The sequence below is a fragment of the Pseudophryne corroboree genome, chromosome 3 (assembly GCF_028390025.1).
Source record: "Pseudophryne corroboree isolate aPseCor3 chromosome 3, aPseCor3.hap2, whole genome shotgun sequence".
Classification (NCBI taxonomy): Eukaryota; Metazoa; Chordata; class Amphibia; order Anura; family Myobatrachidae; genus Pseudophryne; species Pseudophryne corroboree.
The window spans coordinates 458,434,744-458,455,471 of NC_086446.1; the positions used below are offsets into that span (position 1 = coordinate 458,434,744).

Sequence of the window (20,728 nt, forward strand, 5' to 3'; positions counted from 1 at the left end):
TCAACAGACCAATCATGTATTCAATGTACCAGAGGTTTTTTCTTTGATGCGTAGCGCCTTAGGGAAATACCCTCTCACCAAGAGAAATCACCTGAAAAAATAACAATTTAATATCAAACAATGATGTTTTATTAGAGTAGCGATCTTTCATAAAAATATCATAAAATTAAAATGTCAAACAGATCCATGTGAATGTCCTGATACAATAGATGGTATACATTTCCCCTCACCTTAGCAAAGGTGTGAGCTCAAGGTGGAGATAGAATATGCAACAACACAATGGACACTGGTTGGTGAACCCTACGCGTTTAGTCTCTGACGTCATCAGGGGCATACTTACTGAATTATTAATTATGTACACTTGAGTTTAATAAATATTCACTTTAATATATAAATAATATTCATCTGAAAAATCCACTATACCCACACTAAGACAATTAATAATATATACACATAGAGTCAGCAGGTCCTTTGCAACAATGCTGATATTGAGAATGACATCTGTTCCCTTGGGATTGTGTCCCTTTAAGGAATGGAGCACGGTCAATAGGAGTACTGTAATAGGAGCACAGTTAATAGGAGGTACACCACAGTTAGAGTGATTCTGCACCGCGCTTACAGGTTTGCGCTCCAGAGGAGTGAGAGTGGAACGGAAACGGGAAGTGACGAAGGCACCACAGTGAGACCCGCTGTGGGAGGCGGGCAGGAGTGACCTAGCGGCTGCCAATACAGCCAGCCCTATAGAGCGGGAGATGTACATTATACATCTGTATGCGTAACACTGATTAGGTGGAACCCACAGAGAGAACTATGGGTAAAATATCTAATTTACTACTTTATACATCTTAGAATCATGGTTACCAGTTTCCGTCTAGTAGTTTACAAATTCAAATAAACGTACATACCATTTATGTGTCCTTTGGGGAATGTTGTCATCCCCTTTGGGACCTTTCTATACTTATTATTTCTCTGACGTCCTAGTGGATGCTGGGAACTCCGTAAGGACCATGGGGAATAGCGGCTCCGCAGGAGACTGGGCACAAAAAGTAAAAGCTTTAGACTAGCTGGTGTGCACTGGCTCCTCCCCCTATGACCCTCCTCCAAGCCTCAGTTAGATTTTTGTGCCCGAACGAGAAGGGTGCAAGCTAGGTGGCTCTCCTGAGCTGCTTAGAAGTAAAAGTTTAAATAGGTTTCTCTATCGTCCTTGTGGATGCTGGGGTTCCTGAAAGGACCATGGGGAATAGCGGCTCCGCAGGAGACAGGGCACAAAAAGTAAAGCTTTCCGATCAGGTGGTGTGCACTGGCTCCTCCCCCTATGACCCTCCTCCAGACTCCAGTTAGATTTTTGTGCCCGGCCGAGAAGGGTGCAATCTAGGTGGCTCTCCTAAAGAGCTGCTTAGAGAAAGTTTAGCTTAGGTTTTTTATTTTACAGTGAGTCCTGCTGGCAACAGGATCACTGCAACGAGGGACTTAGGGGAGAAGGAGTGAACTCACCTGCGTGCAGGATGGATTGGCTTCTTGGCTACTGGACATCAGCTCCAGAGGGACGATCACAGGTACAGCCTGGATGGTCACCGGAGCCGCGCCGCCGGCCCCCTTGCAGATGCTGAAGTAAGAAGAGGTCCAGAATCGGCGGCTGCAGTCTTCTAAAGGTAGCGCACAGCACTGCAGCTGTGCGCCATTTTCCTCTCAGCACACTTCACACGGCAGTCACTGAGGGTGCAGGGCGCTGGGAGGGGGGCGCCCTGGGAGGCAAATGAAAACCTTTTTTGGCGAAAAATACCTCACATATAGCCCCCAGAGGCTATATGGAGATATTTAACCCCTGCCAAGATTCACTAAATAGCGGGAGACGAGCCCGCCGAAAAAGGGGCGGGGCCTATCTCCTCAGCACACAGCGCCATTTTCTCTCACAGAAAGCCTGGAGAGAAGGCTCCCAGGCTCTCCCCTGCACTGCACTACAGAAACAGGGTTAAAACAGAGAGGGGGGGCACTGATTTTGGCGATATTGAGATATATATAAAGATGCTATAAGGGAAAACACTTATATAAGGTTGTCCCTATATAATTATAGCGTTTTGGTGTGTGCTGGCAAACTCTCCCTTTGTCTCCCCAAAGGGCTAGTGTGGGTCCTGTCCTCTGTCAGAGCATTCCCGGTGTGTGTGCTGTGTGTCGGTACGTGTGTGTCGACATGTATGAGGACGATGTTGGTGAGGAGGCGGAGAAATTGCCTGTAATGGTGATGTCACTCTCTAGGGAGTCGACACCGGAATGGATGGCTTATTTAGGGAATTACGTGAGAATGTCAACACGCTGCAAGGTCGGTTGACGACGTGAGACGGCCGACAAACTATTAGTACCGGTCCAGGCGTCTCAGAAACACCGTCAGGGGCGTTAAAAACGCCCATTTACCTCAGTCGGTTGACACAGACACAGACACGGACACTGAATCCAGTGTCGACGGTGAATAAACAAACGTATTTCTCATTAGGGCCACACGTTAAGGGCAATGAAGGAGGTGTTGCATATTTCTGATACTACAAGTACCACAAAAAAGGGTATTATGTGGGAGTGAAAAAACTACCTGTAGTTTTTCCTGAATCAGATAAAATAAAATGAAGTGTGTGATGATGCGTGGGGTTACCCCGATAGCAAATATTGGCGTTATACCCTTTCCCGCCAGAAATTAGGGCGCGTTGGGAAACACCCCTTAGGGTGATAAGGCGCTCACACGCTTATCAAGTGGCGTTACCGTCTCCAGATACGGCCGCCCTCAAGGAGCCAGCTGATAGGAAGCTGGAAAGATATCCAAAAAAGTATATACACACATACGGTGGTTATACTGCGACCAGCGATCGCCATCAGCCTGGAGATGCAGTGCTGGGTTGGCTTGGTCGGATTCCCTGACTGAAAATATTTTATTCATATAGAGCATTTAATAGGATGCATTCTATATATATGTACGTGAGATGCACAGAGGGATATTTGCTCTCTGGCATCAAGATAAGTACGTTGTCCATATCACCCAGAAGATGTCATGGACACGACAGTGGTCAGGTGATACAGATCCCATACGGCACATGGAAGTATTGCCGTATAAAGGGAAGGAGTTAGTTGGGGTCGGTCCATCGGACCTGGGGACCACGGCAACAGCTGGGAAATCCAACCTTTTTACCCCAAGTTACATCTCAGCTGAAAAAGACACCGTCTTTTCAGCCTCAATCCTTCCTTTCCCATGAGGGCATGCAGGCAAAAGGCCAGTCATATCTGCCCAGACATAGAGGTAAGGGAAGTAGACTGCAGCAGGCAGCCCCTTCCCAGGAAAAGAAGCCCTCCACCGCGTCTGCCAAGTCCTCAGCATGACGCTGGGGCCGTGCAAGCGGACTCAAGGTGGGGGGGTAGTCTCAAGAGTCTCAGCGCGCAGTGGGATCACTCGCAGGTTGACCCCTAGATAGTACAAGTATTATCCCAGGGGTACAGATTGGAGAGTCGAGACATCTTCTCCTCGCAGGTTTCTGAAGTCTGCTTTACCAACGGCTCCCTCCGACAGGGAGGCAGCATTGGAAACAATTCACAAGCTGTATATCCAGCAGGTGATAATCAAAGTACCCCTCCTACAACAAGGAAAAGGGTATTATTTTTCCACACTATATTGTGGTACTGAAGCCAGACGGCTTGGTGAGACATAGTCTAAACTGAAATCTTTGAACACTTACATAAAAGGTTCAAATCGAGATGGAGTCACTCAGAGCAGTGATAGCGAACCGGAAAAAAGGGGACTATATGGTGTCCCTGGACATCAAGGATTACCTCCATGTCCAAAATTGCCCTTCTCAACAAGGGTACCTCTGGTTCGTGGTACAGAACTGTCAATATCAGTTTCAGACGATGCCGTTTGAATTATCCACGGCACCCCGGGCCTTTTACCAAGGTAATGGCCGAAAAGATGTTTCTTCAAAGAAAAAAGGCATCTAAATTATCCCTTACTTGGACGATATCCTGAAAAGGGCAAGTTCCAGAGAACAGTTGGAGGTCGGAAGAGCACTATCTAAAGTAGTTCTACGACAGCACGACTGGTTTCTAAATATTCCAAGAATCGCAGCTGTTTTCCGACGATACGTCTGCTGTTCCTAGGAATGATTCTGGGCATAGTCCAGAAAAAGGTGTTCCTCCGGGAGGAAAAAGCCAAGGAGTTATTCGACCTAGTCAGAAACCTCCTAAAACCAGGCCAAGTATCAGTGCATCAATGCACAGGAGTCCTGGGAAAAATGGTGGCTTCTTACGAAGCGATTCCATTCGGCAGATCTCAGGGGATTTGCTGGACGAATGGTCCGGATCGCATTTTCAGATGCATCAGCGGATAATCCTGTCTCCAAGGACAAGGGTGTCTCTTCTGTGGGGGCTGCAGAGTGCTCATCTTTTAGAGGGCAGCACACTCAGCATTCAGGACTGTGTTCTGGGGACCACGGATACCAGCCTGAGAGGCTGGGGAGTAGTCACACAGGGAAAAATTTTTTCCAAGGAAGTGTGGTCAAGTCTGGAGACTTCTCTCCACATGAATATACTGGAGCTAAGGGCAATTTACAATGCTCTGAGCCTAGGAAGACTCCTGCTTCAAAGTCAACCGGTGCTGATCCAGTAGGACATCATCATGGCGGTCGCCCACGTTATCAGACGGGGCGACACAAGAAGCAGGAGGGCAATGACAGCAAGGATTCTTCGCTGGGCGGAAAATCATGTGATAACACTGTCAGCAGTGTTCATTCCGGGAGTGGGCAACTGGGAAGATTTCCTCAGCATAAATGAATTCCACCCGGAAAAGTGGAAACTTAATCTGGAAGTTTCCACATGATTGTAAACCGTTGGGAAAGACCAAAGGTGGTTATGATGGCGTCCCACCTGAAGCGCCAGGTCAAGAGACACTCAGGCAATAGCTGGGACGCTCTGGTAACACCGTCGGTGTACCAGTCGGTGTATGTGTTCCATCCTCTGCTTTTCATACCCAATGTATTGAAAATGATAGGAAGGAGAGGAGTAAGAACTATACTCGTGGCTCCGGTTTGGCCAAGAAGGACTTGGTTCCCGGAACTTCAAGAGATACTAAGAAGGGTCTTGATTCGGCAAGAACCGTGTCTGTTCCGGGACTTACCGCAGCTGCGTTGACGCCAAGGCGGGTGAACGCCGGATCCTAAGGGAAAGAGGCATTCCGGAAGAGGTCATCCCTACCCTGGTCAGAGCCAGGAAGGAGGTGACCGCACAACATTATCACCACTTAGGTGAAAATATGTGCCAGGGTGTGAGTCCAGGAAGGCTCCACGGAAGAATTTCAACTAGGTTAATTTCTACATTTCCTGCAAACAGGAGTGTCTATGGGTCTCAAATTGGGTCCATTAAGGTTCAAATTTCGGCCTGTTGATTTTCTTCCAGAAAGAAATTGGCTTCAGTTCCTGAAGTCCAGAAGTTGTTAAGGGAGTACTGCATATACAGCCCCTTTGATGTCTCCAGTGGCACTGGGCGATCTCAACGTAGTTTTGGGATTCCTAAAAAATCACATTGGTTTAAACAACTCAAATCTGTGGATTTGATATATCTCACATGGAAAATGACCATGCTGTTGGTCCTGGCCTCGGCCAGGCGAGTGTCAGAATTGGCGGCTTTATCTCACAAAGCCATATCTGATTGTCCATTCGGACAGAGCAAAGCTGCGGACTCGTCCCCAGTTTCTCCTTAAGGTGGTGTCAGCGTTTCACCTGAACCAGCTTATTGTGGTACCTGCGGCTACTAGGGACTTGGAGGACTCCAAGTTGCTGGATGTTATCAGGGCCCTGAAAATATAGTTTCCAGGTTGGCTGGAGTCAGGAAATCTGACTTGCTGTTTATCCTGTATGCACCCAACAATGCTGGGTGCTTCTGCTTCTAAGCAGTCGATTGCTCGTGGGATTGGTAGCACAATTCAACTTGCACATTCTGTGGCAGGCCTGCCACAGTCTAAATCTGTTAAGGCCCATTCCACAAGGAAGGTGGGCTCATCTTGGGCGGCTGCCCGAGGGGTCTCGGCATTACAACTTTGCCGAGCAGCTACGTGGTCGGGGGAGAACACGTTTGTAAAATTCTACAAATTTGATACCCTGGCAAAAGAGGACCTGGAGTTCTCTCATTCGGTGCTGCAGAGTCATCCGCACTCTCCCGCCCGTTTGGGAGCTTTGGTATAATCCCCATGGTCCTTTCAGGAACCCCAGCATCCACAAGGACGATAGAGAAAATAAGAATTTACTTACCGATAATTCTATTTCTCGGAGTCCGTAGTGGATGCTGGGCGCCCATCCCAAGTGCGGATTATCTGCAATACTTGTACATAGTTATTGCTAACTAAATCGGGTTATTGTTGTTGTGAGCCATCTTTTCAGAGGCTCCGCTGTTATCATACTGTTAACTGGGTTCAGATCACAGGTTGTACAGTGTGATTGGTGTGGCTGGTATGAGTCTTACCCGGGATTCAAAATTCCTCCCTTATTGTGTACGCTCGTCCGGGCACAGTACCTAACTGGAGTCTGGAGGAGGGTCATAGGGGGAGGAGCCAGTGCACACCACCTGATCGGAAAGCTTTACTTTTTGTGCCCTGTCTCCTGCGGAGCCGCTATTCCCCATGGTCCTTTCAGGAACCCCAGCATCCACTACGGACTCCGAGAAATAGAATTATCGGTAAGTAAATTCTTATTTTTTTATTTTCAGTGAGTCCTGCTGGCAACAGGCTCACTGCATCGTGGGACTAAGGGGAGAAGAAGCGAACTCACCTGACTGCAGAGTGGATTGGGCTTCTTGGCTACTGGACATTAGCTCCAGAGGGACGATCACAGGTTCAGCCTGGATGGGTCCCGGAGCCGCGCCGCCGGCCCCCTTACAGAGCCAGAAGAGCGAAGAGGTCCGGAGAAAGCGGCGGCAGAAGACGTTCCTGTCTTCAAATAAGGTAGCGCACAGCACTACAGCTGTGCGCCATTGCTCTCAGCACACTTCACACTCCGGTCACTGAGGGTGCAGGGCGCTGGGGGGGAGCGCCCTGAGACGCAATAAAAACGATATAAAAACCTTATATGGCTAAAAAAAATGCATCACATATAGCTCCTGGGCTATATGGATGCATTTATCCCCTGCCAGTTTCCTAAAAAAAGCGGGAGAAAAGGCCGCCGTGAAGGGGGCGGAGCCTTTCTCCTCAGCACACAAGCGCCATTTTCTTTCACAGCTCCGCTGGAAGGACGGCTCCCTGACTCTCCCCTGCAGTCCTGCACTACAGAAACAGGGTAAAACAGAGAGGGGGGCACTATTGGCAGCTAATATATAAATACAGCAGCTATAACAGGGAGTAACACTTATATAAGGTTATCCCTGTATATATATAGCGCTCTGGTGTGTGCTGGCAAACTCTCCCTCTGTCTCCCCAAAGGGCTAGTGGGGTCCTGTCCTCTATCAGAGCATTCCCTGTGTGTGTGCTGGGTGTCGGTACGATTGTGTCGACATGTATGAGGAGGAAAATGATGTGGAAGCAGAGCAATTGCCTGTGTTAGTGATGTCGACACCTGACTGGATGGTAGTAATTAAAGAATTACGTGACAATGTCAGCACTTTGCAAAAAACTGTTGACGACATGAGACAGCCGACAAATCAATTAGTGCCTGTTCAGGCGTCTCAGACACCGTCAGGGGCGCTAAAACGCCCGTTACCTCAGATGGTCGACACAGACCCTGACACGGATACTGAATCCAGTGTCGACGGTGACGAGACAAACGTAATGTCCAGTAGGGCCACACGTTACATGATCACGGCAATGAAGGAGGCATTGAACATTTCTGACACTACAAGTACCACAAAAAAGGGTATTATGTGGGGTGTGAAAAAACTACCAGTGGTTTTTTCCTGAGTCAGATGAATTAAATGAGGTGTGTGATAAAGCGTGGGTTTCCCCCGATAAAAAACTGCTGATTTCTAATAAATTATTGGCACTATACCCTTTCCCGCCAGAGGTTAGGGCACGTTGGGAAACACCCCCTAGGGTAGATAAGGCGCTCACACGCTTATCAAAACAAGTGGCGTTACCGTCTCCTGATACGGCCGCTCTCAAGGAACCAGCTGATAGAAGGCTGGAAAATATCTTAAAAGGTATATACACACATACCGGTGTTATACTGCGACCAGCGATCGCCTCAGCCTGGATGTGCAGTGCTGGAGTGGCTTGGTCGGATTCCCTGACTGAAAATATTGATACCCTGGATAGGGACAGTATATTATTAACTATAGAGCATTTAAAGGATGCATTACTATATATGCGAGATGCACAGAGGGATATTTGCACCCTGGCATCTAGAGTAAGTGCGATGTCCATTTCTGCCAGAAGAACGTTATGGACGCGACAGTGGTCAGGTGATGCGGATTCCAAACGACATATGGAAGTATTGCCGTATAAAGGGGAGGAGTTATTTGGGGTCGGTCTATCGGACCTGGTGGCCACGGCAACGGCTGGAAAATCCACCTTTTTACCCCAGGTCACCTCTCAGCAGAAAAAGACACCGTCTTTTCAAACCCAGTCCTTTCGTCCCTATAAGGGCAAGAGGGAAAAAGGCCGCTCGTTCCTGCCCCGGGGCAGAGGAAGGGGAAAAAGACTGCACCATGCAGCCTTTTCCCAGGAGCAGAAGCCCTCCCCCGCTTCTGCCAAGTCCTCAGCATGACGCTGGGGCTCTGCAAGCAGACTCGGGCACGGTGGGGGGCCGTCTCAAGAATTTCAGCGCGCAGTGGACTCACTCGCAAGTGGACCCCTGGATCCTGCAGGTAGTATCACAGGGGTACAAATTGGAATTCGAGACGTCTCCCCCTCGCCGGTTCCTGAAGTCTGCTCTACCAACGTCTCCCTCCGACAGGGAGGCAGTATTGGAAGCTATTCACAAGCTGTATTCCCAGCAGGTGATAATCAAGGTACCCCTCCTACAACAGGGAAAGGGGTATTATTCCACGCTGTTTGTGGTACCGAAGCCGGACGGCTCGGTGAGACCAATTTTAAATCTAAAATCTTTGAACACTTACATAAAAAGGTTCAAATTCAAGATGGAGTCACTCAGAGCAGTGATAGCGAACCTGGAAGAAGGGGACTATATGGTATCTCTAGACATCAAGGATGCTTATCTCCATGTCCCAATCTACCCTTCTCACCAAGGGTACCTCAGGTTTGTGATACAAAACTGTCATCGGTTTCAGACGCTGCCGTTTGGATTGTCCACGGCACCACGGGTCTTTACCAAGGTAATGGCCGAAATGATGATTCTTCTTCGAAGAAAAGGCGTATTAATTATCCCTTACTTGGACGATCTCCTGATAAGGGCAAGGTCCAGGGAACAGTTAGAGGTCGGAGTAGCACTATCTCAGGTAGTGCTACGTCAGCACGGGTGGATTCTAAATATCCCAAAATCACAGCTGATTCCAACAACACGTCTACTGTTCCTAGGGATGATTCTGGACACAGTCCAGAAAAAGGTGTTTCTCCCGGAGGAGAAGGCCAGGGAGTTATCCGAGCTAGTCAGGAACCTCCTAAAACCAGGACAAGTGTCAGTGCATCAGTGCATGAGAGTCCTGGGAAAAATGGTGGCTTCTTACGAAGCGATTCCATTCGGAAGATTCCATGCACAACCGGTATTGATCCAGTCGGACAACATCACGGCTGTCGCCCACGTAAACAGACAGGGCGGCACAAGAAGCAGGAGGGCAATGGCAAAAGCTGCAAGGATTCTCCGCTGGGCGGAAAATCATGTGATAGCACTGTCAGCAGTGTTCATTCCGGGAGTGGACAACTGGGAAGCAGACTTCCTCAGCAGACACGACCTCCACCCGGGGGAGTGGGGACTTCATCCAGAAGTCTTCCAAGTGATTGTAAACCGTTGGGAAAAACCAAAGGTGGACATGATGGCGTCCCGTCTCAACAAGAAACTGGACAGATATTGCGCCAGGTCAAGGGACCCTCAGGCAATAGCGGTGGACGCTCTGGTAACTCCGTGGGTGTTCCAGTCGGTATATGTGTTCCCTCCTCTTCCTCTCATACCAAAAGTACTGAGAATCATAAGAAGGAGAGGAGTAAGAACGATACTCGTGGCTCCGGATTGGCCAAGAAGAACTTGGTACCCGGAGCTGCAAGAGATGCTCACGGAGGACCCGTGGCCTCTACCTCTAAGGAAGGACCTGCTCCAGCAGGGACCCTGTCTGTTCCAAGACTTACCGCGGCTGCGTTTGACGGCATGGCGGTTGAACGCCGGATCCTGAAGGAAAAAGGCATTCCGGATGAAGTCATCCCTACCCTGATCAAAGCCAGGAAGGATGTAACTGCAAAACATTATCATCGCATTTGGCGAAAATATGTTGCGTGGTGTGAGGCCAAGAAGGCCCCTACGGAGGAATTTCAACTGGGTCGTTTCCTACATTTCCTGCAAGCAGGATTGTCTATGGGCCTAAAATTAGGATCCATTAAGGTTCAAATTTTGGCCCTGTCGATCTTCTTCCAGAAAGAACTGGCTTCAGTGCCTGAAGTTCAGACGTTTGTCAAAGGGGTACTGCATATACAGCCTCCTTTGTGCCTCCAGTGGCACCTTGGGATCTCAATGTAGTTTTAGGGTTCCTAAAATCACATTGGTTTGAACCACTTGCCACAGTGGATTTGAAATATCTCACATGGAAAGTGGTAATGCTGTTGGCCCTGGCTTCAGCCAGGCGCGTATCAGAATTGGCGGCTTTATCCTATAAAAGCCCTTACCTGATATTTCATTCGGATAGGGCGGAATTGAGGATTCGTCCTCAATTTCTCCCTAAGGTGGTTTCAGCGTTTCACATGAATCAACCTATTGTGGTACCTGTGGCTACTAGGGACTTGGAGGACTCCAAGTTGCTGGACGTAGTCAGGGCCCTGAAAATATGTTTCCAGGACGGCTGGAGTCAGAAAATCTGACTCGCTGTTTATACTGTATGCACCCAACAAGCTGGGTGCTCCTGCTTCTAAGCAGACGATTGCTCGTTGGATTTGTAGTACAATTCAACTTGCACATTCTGTGGCAGGCCTGCCACAGCCAAAATCTGTAAAAGCCCATTCCACAAGGAAGGTGGGCTCATCTTGGGCGGCTGCCCGAGGGGTCTCGGCTTTACAACTTTGCCGAGCAGCTACTTGGTCAGGGGCAAACACGTTTGCTAAATTCTACAAATTTGATACCCTGGCTGAGGAGGACCTGGAGTTCTCTCATTCGGTGCTGCAGAGTCATCCGCACTCTCCCGCCCGTTTGGGAGCTTTGGTATAATCCCCATGGTCCTTACGGAGTTCCCAGCATCCACTAGGACGTCAGAGAAAATAAGAATTTACTTACCGATAATTCTATTTCTCATAGTCCGTAGTGGATGCTGGGCGCCCATCCCAAGTGCGGATTGTCTGCAATACTTGTATATAGTTATTGTTACAAACAAATCGGGTTGTTTATTGTTGGAAGCCATCTTTTCAGAGGCTCCTACGGTTATCATACTGTTAACTGGGTTCAGATCACGAGTTGTACGGTGTGATTGGTGTGGCTGGTATGAGTCTTACCCGGGATTCAAGATCCTTCCTTATTATGTACGCTCGTCCGGGCACAGTATCTTAACTGAGGCTTGGAGGAGGGTCATAGGGGGAGGAGCCAGTGCACACCAGCTAGTCTAAAGCTTTTACTTTTTGTGCCCAGTCTCCTGCGGAGCCGCTATTCCCCATGGTCCTTACGGAGTTCCCAGCATCCACTACGGACTATGAGAAATAGAATTATCGGTAAGTAAATTCTTATTATTTCTGAGATCCAGGATGTGATGTAACACCCAGAATGGTATTTAACCCTGAGAAGTTACTCCAGTCATTTCAGTCTGACTGGTGACTGGAGTACATGTACAGATTGGATTCTGTAGGTATAATTGACTCTTCCACCTTGTTTGCAGCTAAATAATATTGGTCTGTTCTTGTATTTGTATTTTTTTTACATTTTTATAACACATTTGAATTTAACATATTTTGGCAAAATTATAATATTATAATGTCATGTGGGTCCCACATAAGAAAGCAGTATGGATCATTGTTAATAATATACTTTTATTAATGTCATTTAGTAAAGAAAGCTGTCTGAAATAATTGTTAGCCATGTATTCTGCAATAACTAGCATTATGTCCAGGGAATTATAGTGTAGTAATATCTAATGTGAATTAAAAGTGGAATTTTGATGTACGATAGAAGCTTTGTAAAGTGACAAAAAAAAATATCTTTGTTGTTTCTTAAAGGTACAAACTTTGTAGTGGAATTATAGGTCATTAGTAAGAAATTATATCACCTTTATTTGGTACGTATATATTTGCATTTTGTTCTTGTTGAACCCTATGTGTGAACTGCTCATTGACAGCCACTTACTAATTGGACTATTTTTTTAGGGCATTTATAGATGCCTTATACTATTTACCTTTTGGGACTTTTTATCCAGTGGATTTTACACTTTTATACCAAATGGTATGTATAATTGTATCTTTCGTTGGTGTTTAACACCTAAAGACAAAATTAGGGTTCTATTTACTAAACCTTGGATGGAGATAAAGAGGACGGAGATAAAGTAACAGCCAGTCAACTGCCAACTGTCATTTTTCACACCCATCCTGTAACATGGCAGTTAAGAACTGATTGGCTGGTTCTTTATCTACATTCACTTTATCTCTGCCCAAGGCTTAATAAATAGACCCATTAGTCTCTAATTAGGACCTCCCTTTTCAGAATCCATGTTAAGCTTCCACAATTGAATCTGAGGATTGGCTGCTCTTATATAAGCTTCTTAAGATCTAATTGATACGTACCTTTGTTAGAACACATATGGTCTAGAAATTATGGATATATTCCTTTTCTCTAACGTCCTAGAGGATGCTGGGACTCCGTAAGGACCATGGGGGATAGACTGGCTCCGCAGGAGACATGGGCACTTTAAGAAAGACTTTGACTCTGGGTGTGCACTGGCTCCTTCCTCTATGCCCCTCCTCCAGACCTCAGTTTGATACGGTGCCCAGTGGAGACTGGGTGCATTTCAGGAGCTCTCCTGAGTTTCCTGTAAGAAAGCATTTTTGTTAGGTTTTTTATTTTCAGGGAGCCTGCTGGCAACAGACTCCCTGCATCGAGGTACTGAGGAGAGAGAAACAGACCCACTTCTCTGAGTTCAGGGCTCTGTTTCTTAGGCTACTGGACACCATTAGCTCCAGAGGGATCGGTACGCAGGTCTCATTCTTGCCGTCCGTCCCAGAGCCGCGCCGCCGTCCTCCCCGCAGAGCCGGAAGAAAGAAGCCGGGTGAGTATGTGAGGAAAAGACCCATCTGAGGCGGCAGAAGACACTTGGATCTTCACTGAGGTAACGCACAGCACTGCAGCTGTGCGCCATTGCTCCCCTTCACCTCACACACTCCGGTCACTGTAAGGGTGCAGGGCGCAGGGGGGGGGGGCACCCTGGGCAGCAATATAAACCTCTCTTATGGCACAGATGTATATATACATGTACAGCTGGGCACTGTACATGTATAAAAAGAGCCCCCGCCATGTATTGAAAAAATTGAGCGGGACAGAAGCCCGCCGCCGAGGGGGCGGGGCTTCTCCCTCAGCACTCACCAGCGCCATTTTTCTCCACAGCACCGCTGAGAGGAAGCTCCCCGGACTCTCCCCTGCTTGACACACGGTGACAGAGGGTTTTAAAGTAGAGGGGGGGGCACATAATTGGCGCAGATACATAAAACAGCGCTGCTGGGTAAACATTAATTTACTGTGTTATTCCTGGGTCATATAGCGCTGGGGTGTGTGCTGGCATACTCTCTCTCTGTCTCTCCAAAGGGCCTGGTGGGGAACCTGTCTTCAGAAAAGAGCTTCCCTGTGTATGTGTGGTGTGTCGGTACGTGTGTGTTGACATGTCTGAGGTTGAGGGCTCACCTAAGGAGGAGGGGGAGTTTATGGGGTATATGCAATTAGCGGCGAATCGCGGCAAATTATCGGCCGTTTTTCAATTAGACTCAATTCGACAGTCTAATTTCGGCAAGTGGGTGCCGAAATTGACCATATGCAATAAAAAACGGATTCGACAGTCCCGCTGACGAAAAACGGCCGATTTGACGGATTTTGTTCCGTTTTTTTAAAAACGGGAAAAAACTCGGAAAAAAATGGCGTGGGGTCCCCCCTCCAAAGCATAACCAGCCTCGGGCTCTTCGAGCTGGTCCTGGTTCTAAAAATCCGGGGGGAAAATGGACAGGGGATCCCCCGTATTTTTAAAACCAGCACCGGGCTCTGTGCCTGGTGCTGGTGCAAAAAATACGGGGGACAAAAAGAGTAGGGGTCCCCCGTATTTCTTACGCCAGCATCGGGCTCCACTAGCTGGACAGATAATGCCACAGCCGGGGGTCACTTTTATACAGCGCCCTGCGGCCGTGGCATTAAATATCCAACTAGTCACCCCTGGCCGGGGTACCCTGGGGAAGTGGGGACCCCTTCAATCAAGGGGTCGTGTCCCCCCAGCCACCCAAGGGCCAGGGGTGAAGCCCGAGGCTGTGTGTGTCCCCCCCCCCCCCCCCATCCAAGGACTGCGGATGGGAGGCTGATAGCCTTGAGAAAATGTAAAGAATATTGTTTTTTCCAGTAGTACTACAAGTCCCAGCAAGCCTCCCCCGCAAGCTGGTACTTGGAGAACCACAAGTACCAGCATGCAGGAGAAAAACTGGCCTGCTGGTACCTGTAGTACTACTGGAAAAAAAATACCCAAATAAAAACAGGAGACACACACCTTGAGAGTAAAACTTTATTGCACACCTGCCGACACACATACTTACCTATGTTGACCCGCCGACTGCCACGTCTCCTGATCAGACGATCCGGGGTACCTGTGAATCAAATTATACTCGCCTCAATCCAGTGTCCGGATATAAATCCTCGTACTTGGCAAAACAAATAAACGCACACCCGTACCAGCGGACTGAAAGGGGTCGCATGTTTTCACATGGGACCCCTTTCCCCCGAATGCCGGGACACCACGATTCACCCACCAAAGTGTGGCGGATTGAAAATGACGAATTTACTGTCTAAAAGCACTGTTGTCGAATTTCCAAACTTCAATTGAATATACTTTTGTCTAATTGCCGCATTTGTACCATTGCAGAAAAGTCGAATTTGACAAATGTCGAATTTGACAAATGTCGAATTTTGAAAGTCCGTTTTTTTGACTAAAAGTACTGAATTGCATTGTCGATTTTTTTTTTTTTGCGAAAAAGTCCAGTTTTTCGACAATTTCGGGAATTCGACCGCAATTGCATATACCCCTATGAATGTTAGGTCTCCGTCGGCGGTGGATATGTGGAATGTTTTAAGTGCAAATGTTAATTTATTGCACAAAAGGCTAGACAAAGCCGAAGCTGGGGCACAGTCAGGGAGTCAACCCATGCCTGTCCCTATGTCACCGTGACCTTCGGGTCTCGGAAGCGCCCACTATCCCAAATAGTTGACACAGATACCGACACGGATTCAGACTCCAGTGTCGATTACGATGATACAAAATTGCAGCCAAAGGTGGCTAAAGGTATTCGATATATGATTATCGCAATAAAAGATGTGTTGCATATCACTGAGTAACCCCCTGTCCCTGACACGAGGGTACACATGTATAAAGGAAACAAACCTGAGGTCTCCTTTCCCTCCTCACATGAGCTGAACGAAGTATGTGAAAGAGTGTGGGAAACTCCAGACAAAAAACTGCAGATTCCCAAAAGGATCCTAACAGCGTATCCTTTCCTGTCGCAGGACAGGATACGGTGGGAATCCTCCCCTAGGGTGGACAAGGCCTTGACGCGCTTATCAAAAAAGATAGCGCTTCCATCCCAAGATACGGCAACCCTCTAGGATCCTGCTGACTGCAAGCAGGAGGTTACCCTGAAGTCCATTTACACACATTCTGGTACGTTACTCAGACCGGCTATTGCGTCGGCCTGGGTTTGTAGTGCTGTAGCAGCATGGACAGATTCCTTATCAACGGATATTGAGACTCTTGATAAGGATACCATTTTATTGACCCTAGGGCATATAAAAGATGCGGTCTTGTATATGAGGGATGCTCAAGGAGACATTAGTTTACTGGGTTCCAGGATAAACGCTATGTCTATTTCTGCTAGGCGTGTCTTATGGACCCGACAGTGGACTGGTGATGCCGACTCCAAGAGACATATGGAGTTGTTGCCTTACAAGGGTGAGGAATTGTTTGGAGAGGGACTCTCGGACCTCGTCTCCACGGCTATGGCAGGTAAATCAATTTTTTTGCCATATATTCCCTCACAATCTAAGAAAGCGCCTCATTATCAAATGCAGTCCTTTTGTTCCAATAAAAGCAAGAGAGCACGTGGATCGTCCTTTCTTGCCAGAGGTAAGGGCAGAGGGAAAAAGCTGCATAACACAGCTAGTTCCCAGGAACAGGAGTCCTCCCCGGCCTCTGCAAAATCCACTGCATGACGCTGGGGCTCCCCTGAGGGAGTTAGCTCCTGTGGGGGCACGTCTTCGACTGTTAAGCCACATTTATAAGGTTATATTATAGTTTCATCGGTTTTGGGCCGATGATATGTTGTTCTTCATACTGTTAACTAGATAGTATATCACAAGTTATACGGTGTGATTGGTGTGGCTGGTATGAATCTTGCCCTTGGATTACAAAAATTATTTCCTTGTACTGTCCGTCTACTCTGGGCACAGTTTCTCTAACTGAGGTCTGGAGGAGGGGCATAGAGGGAGGAGCCAGTGCACACCCAGAGTCAAAGTCTTTCTTAAAGTGCCCATGTCTCATGCGGAGCCCGTCTATCCCCCATGGTCCTTACGGAGTCCCAGCATCCTCTACGGACTACGAGAAAAAGATTTACCGGTAGGTTTAAAATCTTATTTTTTTCTAACTCCTTCCCCTTTTTTTCTCCTTTTTTATTTTTTTCACCCAAAAAGACATATGCCACTGATGAAGTCATAGAGAGGAAACACGTAGGCTTCACCAACCTGTGTCCATTGTGTTGTTGCATATTCTATCTCCACTTTGAGCTCACACCTTAGCTAGGGTGATGGGCGATGTATACCATCTATTGTATCATGACATTCACATGGATCTGTTTGGCATTGTAATTTTATGATATATTTTATTTTTAAATTCTGTTTATTGAAATTTTATGATATTTTTATGGAAGATCGTTAATCTAATAAAACATCATGGTTTGATATTAATTGTTATTTTTTCGGGTGTTTTCTCTAGGTGAGAGGGTATTTCCCTAGGGCGCTACGCATCAAAGAAAAAAACCTCTGGTACATTGAATACATGATTGGTCTGTTGAGGTGGATCCATCCACAACTCTACCATACACTGAATTTGCAGTCATATATGTATTAGCGCACTGGGATATCTTTTTTGTTATGTGATTGTTCAGGGGCCTGACTAACAGGGGTCCTACCCATAGTGCTGCCTTTTAGTTCAAACTCTGGAGTAATTTTTGTTTCTTGTCTATTTCACTTGTTACATTTTAGAAGTAATCCTATAGATGTATAACTGATTACGTCATTGATAAACACATGTATGCACTGACATGTGTTCTTATTACACCCCAGGATTTCCAGTTCATTTTGAAGGGCCTGGCACGCCTTCTCCTAAACCCACTCACACAGACCTACCTGCCAAATTCCACCAAGAAAATTCAATTCCACCAAGAACTGCTAGTGCTATTCTGGAAGCTGTGTGACTTTAACAAGGTCAGGAGTTTCTCCTTTCTCTGCATGTTTAATTTGTCAACAGTACTCAATGAACGAGTCTACTTAACTGGGTGCTGTGCCTGGTGGGTTTGGTGCTTTGTCTCTCACATTGCCTTCTCTCGCTCCTACAGAAGTTCCTGTTCTTTGTTCTGAAGAGCAGCGATGTCCTGGATGTACTGGTCCCAATTCTGTACTTTCTGAACGATGCACGAGCAGATCAGTGTGAGACTGTGCTCCCTTCATCTCTCTTATCACCTCTGAGTTCCTTCACCACCACCATTCTCACTTTCCTAGATTTATTCTTTCAATGGTATTTACTTTCATTGTTCATATGCTGTCCTTGTTCCCATTCTACCACCTTACAGCTCGTGTTGGTCTGATGCATATTGGGGTGTTCATTCTTTTGCTGCTAAGTGGGGAGCGGAATTTTGGCGTTCGTTTGAACAAACCATATTCTGTGCGAGTCCCGATGGATATCCCAGTTTTTACAGGAACACATGCAGACTTGCTTATTGTGGTGAGCTATCACATAATTGGCTTTTTACCTGAGCTTGGAATATTTCTGCTATCTTATTTGCACATCTTTTTCCATCTTAGGTTTTTCACAAGATCATCACCAGTGGACACCAGCGTTTACAACCCTTGTATGACTGTCTGCTTACCATCGTAGTGAATGGTACAAGCCTGGGGTCAATAGAGTGGGACTATGTTTTATTATTGCTTCAGAATCCTTGACATTTCAGTTTACATTTGTGATGTTGCCAGATAGGTGGATTTTATTGTAAGTGTCCACTAGGTGGAGCTGTGACTTACCATACATAATTATTTTTGTGCTCTTTGATAGAGCTCCTATACATCAGTTATACTAGTACGGTAGTGATTTCTGTACATAACAATATTTTCCTTGAATTAGGGTGGTGCCAGTGAGAAATGCTCTTTAATATTTAGTGATGATACAACTTTCGCTGTGCTCTATTTGCATTAGTCCAATAGTTCCATTTTTAATTTATAATCCTCTTTATGCTGTTGGTTCAAACACAAAAATGATCAAAGCTAGATTATAAAAATACTTGTGTTAAATATAAAAAAATATTTGCATTGTATGTATATCTGTGTATAGCTAAATAAATAAATAAATATATATATATATATATATATATATATATATATATATATATATATATATATATATATATATATATAGGACTGTTTAGAACCGTCACTCCGTGCTGCAATAGGTGACTCCTCGGTGCCTTCAGTGTAGATAATGGATAGTGAACATGGAGACTGCGGCACTCGGTTTTCAAAAGTAGAAAAGTTTTTACTGAAGCATGTTTAAGAAGTTACAAGATGCCTTAACAAGGCCGACGTTTCGGTGCTACAAGCACCGTCTTCAAGGCAGGCATGAACAGTGCTGAAAATGCAGTAACTAGCCAGGCTAGTTACTGCATTTTCAGCACTGTTCATGCCTGCCTTGAAGACGGTGCTTGTAGCACCGAAACGTCGGCCTTGTTAAGGCATCTTGTAACTTCTTAAACAACATGCTTCAGTAAAAACTTTTCTACTTTTGAAAACCGAGTGCCGCAGTCTCCATGTTCACTATATATATATATATATATATATATATATATATATATATGTAAATATGCAAGAATTTATGATTTATTGATAGGGTTGGCACTTACCAGTAGAAAGGCTGTGGCACAGCATTACTTTGTGGCAATCCACCTGTTATCAACAATACATGGCACGATTATTGGCTGGGTACCAAGAGGGGTGATAGAGAGAGTGCATCACGGTTTAAGGTTTAAATGAGGCATAACATTTTGGATTATTTTTAAATAGTCTAATGGGTTGTAGTTATGTTATTTTGATTGATATTATGACTGACCCACCTGCGTATCAGTTTCATGCATCCTAGTGTTGTTTATATTTTTGGTGGTGGGAATCATATGATTTGTGATTCTTTGGCTATCCACTTGATCCTAAATTACGATTGAGAAGATTGGTACATGATAGCATGATTTGAAGGTTATTGGTGATACAAGTTTACCTTTTAGTGATTTATGTAGTGGAATTGGTGAACATATTGATAGCTATGATGGCGTATGTCAGTGGTGGCCAAGTTCATCCCTCAAAGACCCCTAACTGTCCATGTTTCTCAGATAACTTGAAGATCTTTTAAAGTGTGTCAGTTAATAACTGGAGGCACCACCTGTGGATCTTTTACATGTGTCAATTGCTAATGAATACACCTGTGCACTAGCTAAGAGATCTGGAAACCAAGATTTGTTAACGGTCCTTGAGGCCCGAACCTTGCCACCCCCTGGCGTATGCGGTTACTGTTTTTATCATAGGAAGATGTGTGTCTGTATGTGGCACTCCAGATAGCTTCCTCATAGGGACCACTGGATTAAATTTATGTTTTTTAACCACTATTTCTGGAGTGTACTCATCATCTTCTTTATGTATGTATGTATGTATATATATATATATATATATACAGAGCAAAAAGCGGCACTCCGAGATTTAAATGTGAAAAAGTTATATTTCAAATCAGCAACATGAAAGCTTTCATGGGTGCTTTCATGTTGCTGATTTGAAATATAACTTTTTCACATTTAAATCTCCGAGTGCCGCTTTTTGCTCTGTGTCAGTATTGGATTTGAGGGCACCGGAGCTTATGTATACAGCTATGGGAGTGCCGGTCTGAGGACATTGAATATATATATATATATATATATATATATATATATATATATATATATATATAGTACTCCAGACGACAACGGCACTCAAGAGAACTTGAAAAGGTGAAGAAGTTTAATTCAGGTCACTAATGACCTGAATTAAACTTCATCACCTTTTCAAGTTCTCTGAGTGCCGTTGTCGTCTGGAGTACTATTGCATTGCTT

General features: G+C 46.0%; 1 protein-coding gene across 1 annotated transcript in view; it reads left to right on the plus strand.

Annotated features, from left to right (window-relative positions):
- The window catches only part of HID1 (HID1 domain containing), a 138,225-nt gene that overhangs the window by 94,589 nt on the left and 22,908 nt on the right, over positions 1–20,728 (plus strand). The window contains exons 9-12 of the mRNA XM_063960666.1: positions 17,673–17,813; positions 17,945–18,035; positions 18,179–18,330; positions 18,411–18,489. Of these exons, the coding sequence (XP_063816736.1) occupies positions 17,673–17,813; positions 17,945–18,035; positions 18,179–18,330; positions 18,411–18,489 (463 nt within the window). The remainder of the gene's footprint in view (positions 1–17,672; positions 17,814–17,944; positions 18,036–18,178; positions 18,331–18,410; positions 18,490–20,728) is intronic.